Below are 6,003 nucleotides of genomic sequence, written 5' to 3'. Positions count from 1 at the left end.
GCCTTAAGTATCGATCAGCACATTACTAGCTTGCTCTCCTTAACGCGCTTGTGGCACAATTTCAAGGATTTTGTGCAATTTTGTGCAACCGGCGTCAATATTTTCTCAACCAAATGATTCCGTGCAGCAGATTAAGAAGAAAGAGGGTGAACATTTTGGCTAGGGCAGGTTGTAGACAACTTAACTTGCTGCCGCGTCTGTTCAAAGGTACGCGTGGGTGACAGGAGTGGTGAGACATTGACGAGAGCTGCTTTGCTAACACCTTTTAAAAATCACTTTCAGATGAGAAGAATTTTTGCCTACATCGGTGAGTACCTTTATCCAAATTTTGCACAATACAGCACGCCTTTCCATGACTGCCTACATCCGTGAGTAGTCTCCGTAAGCACGGCAATACACGCCTTTCACATGCGACCTCACCGTTCATACTGTAGTCGCATCGCATACATATCGGATTTATATCCACATACGAATGAGGCCTGAGTCGCATTTGAAAAAAATCAAACTGTGCTGTTCACACTGACATGAAAAATCAGATACAGGTCACATATGAGCAAAAAAATCGGAACTGACCTCCAGTGTTAATATTGCCCAAGTAACACTTTCATTCAAAAGAAAAGGGGAAAAAAGGCCAATGTTCTATATTCCAAAAGGTTTAATAGAGCATTTACTTCCCCACATGAGGAAATAATTGATTCCAACAAAAGTATTTGGTGAGTAGTTCAAATATGCAAGTGGCACATAAGCTTATAAAAGATGTATATGTTTGTGATATTTCGTAATAAATAGCTGGGCTGGGTGGAGCTACAGGGGTGAGGAAGATCTTGTTAAAAACAACTAAAATGTATAACCTTGCCCGTTAAAATGTGTTTTTCTTATCCATTTCTTATTAAAGCCTCACAATTTATTTTTTAAATACAATTTAAAATTCTTGCTTTTTTACCAATATAGTTTTATTTCTATAAGCTGTGTCTTCCATAAATAAATTATTTCTCTTTGTATCAAAAAAGAGAGAATTTCATAATTAAGAACAAACGGCTCATTCATTGTGTAGTACACACACACACACACACACACACACACACACACACACACAAACAATATAAACAGCATAACTTTGCCTAATGTGGCCTGATTGAAAAACGCATTTAAAAAGAACAACAGCAACATAAAATTAGATGTCATCATAGACACATATGTACACAATGTGTACCTTTGTACTGTACAAGTGTATTTGTAAAATGTTAAAATGTGATAAAAAGCTATTTTATAAAATATGGCAGTGATCCTCTGCACTTTATAAATATTGTTTCAATTTCTCTTCTCTTGCGACTTCTTGGCAGGTCAGCATCACACACGCACACGCCTGGACTCACTTGCATGTCAAGCATACCCAGTAGAACAGGGTTGGCGGGATGATGGTGGGGGAGCCACTTTTTGAAGGGGTCTACAGGAAGTTGGAGGTGACAAAGCCTTGGCTGTGGCTGACTCTGCTCTGGTGGATCATGGCGCGGTCATAAGCCACCTGCACAGACTTGCGGATGCTGGGCTTGCGGCCCTCCATGATGCGCAGCTTGTCCGCTGTGTCGTCGGCGCCCAGAGGTGTCAGCTTGTCGCGAGGGAGCCACTGCCTAGAGTGTGGGGGGCGGGAGAGGAAGGAAATGTGAGACCTGGTGGCGCCATCTGGTGGTGTGTGTGTGTATAACTCCGTGAAAGCATGATTGTACATTTTTAACAACATGGTACTAAAAAATAAATATAATTCCTGGACAGTTTTGCAGTAACAGCTTACATACATATAGTATTAAAAAATAACTGATTGTTAACTTTCCCAAGCATTTACTGATCAAGCATATGTACACCCAATTTGTTTCTTGTCACAAGTTAATAAAAAAATAAATTACATTTTAAAAATGTAAGTATGGTAGAAAGGCATCTCCCACAAAAAGGTCCTTTTTATTTTTTAATTAAAAAAAATATTTATATCATAGGTAGGTATCCTCCACACGCACCACATTTTTTTTAACAATTTCTTTTTTTTTTTATTATGAATGAAAATTCTCAACAAAAAAAGATATGATGAAAACAAATTTAGGGGGGTCAAATTAAAGCATTCATTGCAATTAATTAATTAGTCATATTTAGTGTTCTCCTTTTTAAAATCGCGTTATCTAATTTTTTTATCTTTAACTTTACTGTTTCTGTATGCGAGCTGCCTTTTTATAAAAATCAGTTTTTATGCTTTGTGCATGAGTTATGCTGGTACTTGAGTTGTTGGGGGTGGAGAACAATGGTCGGTCACACCCTGAAGTGGACACTGATGAGCTGTCATTGTGTTTGGGCTTGGACTACAGTGATGACCAAAATCAGCAAGCTGTATGACGGCCAAAAGAAAAACAAACTGTAATAAACTTTGTTTGCTCAGAAAAAGAGTTCAGTTTTTTGATGTGTTAACTTTTATTTTCTACTTATTTGGAGATTGACAAAAGAACACAGCAATATTCCCACCGGTGTTCAAAACTAAAGGTTGCAGGCAGCGCTTGGGACAAGTCTCAAATACGGCAGAATGTAAATGGGTTGGACAGCATCTGTTCATGTCTGTTAAAACAAGAAATGACTTTATAAAGCCACTTTTGTTATATATCAATATTTTGATCTGCCACAATGATGTCAAGAATTTTTTAATGAAAATACCTCAAGGTGAGGGGCTTTTCTCGGCAATTTCAGCTCAGAAAAAAAAATTACAGATCATAATTCATTAATCTCTCCTTTTTAAAAAAATCTCAACAGCAGTAAAAAAGTAATAAGTAAAAATAAATCTATATGTATACATTTTAAAAAATGTAAAAAAAAACAACAAAAAAACAACAACAACAAAAAAACCCTCCACATGATGGGTTGGCATTGTTCATGCATACAGTCCCTCGCTACATTTTGGTTCGAAAATTGCACCCTCACTCTATCACAGTTTTTCCAAAATTAATTAATAAATGATTGCTGTTTTGTGGTTGAATACAGCCTATTAGTAAAAATATGCACACTTAAGCAAATTGTACATATTCTTGGCCTAAATGAAGCATTTTCAAGAACAAAAATGGCTAAATTAAAAACAAATACAAATATAAGTCATGATATGTAGTGTAATAAAGCATCTGAGACTTGCTGTGTGCGCCTTTAAAGGAGCAGAGGTAGGAGGTGACATTTCTGATGTCAGTTGATCGTGTTTAGCTGAGTGTTAGCAGTGTGGAGAGTGCAGTGACTGGCGTGAGTTGTGGCCGACAGCAGCTCCTGTGTGAATGTTCACTGCACATGTGTTCTCTGCTTATTAAGCAACTGAAGTGCTTTGTGAGTCTCTCCTTAACCACAAACAGTATTTAAGTAGTATTCTACACTGGTCACCTGCCATTAACGTTAATTGATGAGACAATAGTCGCCACAGGAAGTACACTGTCAATGCTAATGTGTGAGTCTATGTTATGTCTTACTCATGTCTAAAATGTCTCATGTTCTATTTTTATGTCTACTATATTGGGTAATACGAGCGTAAAAGTGACTATGGGGTGTTATTTCATATCTAGAGGGCTCTAATAATGCTAAAAAAAAAAACAAAATTAGAAGCTCGTAAACAGGTTTTCTATGCTCTAACTACAAAAATATTCCATTTATAAATAAGGGATCCTATTTCGTGGAAATTCACTTATCACGGTCTGTTCCGGAACTAGTTAACCGCGATAAACAAAAAAACTAAATTAACCCGACAAGTAAAACCTTCTTCTATTTAAAAAAAGGAAAAAATTAAATAGAAAACACTGACAGGTGTAGATGGTCTTGCAAGAATGTTCCTATTGAATTTCACACAGAGATGCATCTTCACAGATGTGGCATATCAAGATGCTGATTAGACAGCATGGTTACACAGGTGTGCCTTAGGTTGGCCACAATAAAAGACCACTCCAAAAAGTGCAGTTTAACTGTATGTTCAAATTTTCAAAATGGGGCCGAGCAACTGTACCAACTACTCTCCCATATCTTGTGTAACCTGCACGCTTTCTCCCAGATTACATTATTATTATTATCAAGCGAGGAATCGTATTACTCTGTATTAGCCATATACTGTAGAACAGGGGTCACCAACGTGGTGCCCGCGGGCACCAGGTAGCCCCCCACGACCACATGAGGTGCCCGCAAGCCTGCTTTTCATTCAGGTTTTCAGTTAATAATGTGAGAACAGTAGAAAGAAAAGTATTCTGAAACATAAAATGTGAGTTGTGGATACCAGCATTTTGTGAATGTTTTGGTAAAACAAGCATATTTGATTTGTTTGGGTTGAAATAAGGTATGAAAATCATTTCTACAAAAATGAGTAGCTCTTGGGCATTTTCATTTTCTAAAAGTAGCTTTCACAAGAAAAAACGTTGGTGACTCCTGCTGTAGAATTTCCATGAAGCCATATTATAAGTGACTGACCATGTGCGCTTGTTGTCAAAGAAGAGCACCAGGTAGAGCCTCTGGCTGGTCTCCTCCTGCCTCTGTTCCCCCAGGCGGAGGACGTCTTTAGGGGGAACAGGGATGGGCACCCCATTGAGCAGCAAGCCTTCCTCCGGCATTTCTGGGTCGATGATCTGGAACAAACTTGTACACGTCAGCCACACCGGGAGGAGTCTGATGCTCGTACAGACATGGTTTAAAAGAAATAAGGAACTAAATACAACAAAACAATACCAGGGCAGGATAGGAGGGATATCCACGACATTTGGCCCAAACCAGATCTAGAGGCTCAAGCTCTGTCTCATCCTCTGATGTATGGCTGCCATTACCTAAAAGTAATAATAAAGTACATACACGTAATGTCAAATCAAAAATGAAAGAGGATCGGAAAAGAAAAACCTACCAGTGTAGTCAGCATCTCCATTGACGATGTCCAGGAAGGGAACTTTGGATAGAGCGGGCTTCCCCAGGCTTCTTTTGGGTGGTGAGGTGCTATATAAGACAGCGTGTCCTAATTAGTCCAATTTTTACGTCCAAATGACAACACAAACACTACAACGCAAAACGAGGTGTTTACATTTCTTTGCGGAGGACTGGGCAGGGGCTGTACTCACGATCGGACCCGCCGTCATCTTTGTGCTTGTCGAAGCCGTTAGTCAGTCCTGAAAACAAACCAGACAGAAGTCAGAAAAGAGAAGCGTGGTGATTAAATGATTCACTTGCACTGTACTCAATCCAGGTATTTGTTTTTTTCAGTTTTTGACCAAATAAAACCCTAAGAGACAGGTTTCTGTCCCTGAATTGAACCGGGCTGGGCGATTATGCGATCATTACCAGAGATTGCGATATATTTCAGGTCGATTACGGTGATCAGCTGTTAGCATATTTACAACATAGTGGAAATGTCCGTGACGACAGCCAGTCAGAGTCAACCTTTTCTTGCTCCACTTCCGTTTGTAAGTTGCCAGAAAAGTAAACAGGATGATTGAACATGGGGCTAAAGGCGGAGCTGAGGGCAGTGAAATAGATGTCAGTAGAAAGAAAGGTTACTCAGCGTCGGTTGTGTTTGGGTAATGGGTATCTCCAAAGTGATGTGGAGCAAATGTGCAAGCGATGTGTAAGGGACGATGGCAGTCGCTGCCCTCAAAAACCGGCAGCAGAAGTAAAACCCAAACGATTGCTGACACCACGTACATGTATTTTCAGGGATTTCCGAGCATACTCAATGCAGCAAACTGTATTTCCGCAGTAAGAGTTAATGTTACTGAGACATGAGAATATCCACTTACTGTTTTTCTTTGTCTTTCTGTTTATTTGGACAACACATACATGCATAATAAAGGCTTTATTGCCATTTTCGGAGTGTCTGTGAACGCACCTCGCTGTCATCTAGTGACAATAAGGAAGTGTCGTTCCCAGGACAAGCTGACTAGAGATGTGTTTGTGACTTGGAGATACATGTGGTGTAGGAATAACACTGCTGTTGACGTGTTCAGGTCAGAATAAAGTTATTGA

General features: G+C 39.3%; 1 protein-coding gene across 4 annotated transcripts in view; it reads right to left on the bottom strand.

The window, feature by feature from the left end:
• Positions 1–15: 15 nt before the first annotated feature.
• brpf3b (bromodomain and PHD finger containing, 3b) overlaps positions 16–6,003 on the bottom strand; it is a 28,270-nt gene continuing 22,282 nt past the window's right edge. For 2 of the 4 annotated variants that reach the window (XM_054792876.1, XM_054792946.1), the window contains exons 9-13: positions 5,066–5,150; positions 4,892–4,980; positions 4,723–4,817; positions 4,468–4,622; positions 16–1,631 (exon numbers count right to left, since the gene is read on the bottom strand). In XM_054792876.1, the coding sequence (XP_054648851.1) occupies positions 1,448–1,631; positions 4,468–4,622; positions 4,723–4,817; positions 4,892–4,980; positions 5,066–5,150 (608 nt within the window). In that variant the 3' untranslated portion in view covers positions 16–1,447. Of the gene's footprint in view, positions 1,632–2,266; positions 2,375–4,467; positions 4,623–4,722; positions 4,818–4,891; positions 4,981–5,065; positions 5,151–6,003 lie in introns of those variants that run through there. The other 2 variants (XR_008572986.1, XM_054793077.1) reach the window with 2 other exon arrangements.

Source organism: Dunckerocampus dactyliophorus, chromosome 1 (assembly GCF_027744805.1).
Source record: "Dunckerocampus dactyliophorus isolate RoL2022-P2 chromosome 1, RoL_Ddac_1.1, whole genome shotgun sequence".
Taxonomy (NCBI): Eukaryota; Metazoa; Chordata; class Actinopteri; order Syngnathiformes; family Syngnathidae; genus Dunckerocampus; species Dunckerocampus dactyliophorus.
The sequence above is the reverse complement of the archived record's forward strand: the minus strand, read 5'-3'. Positions and strand labels throughout refer to the sequence as shown.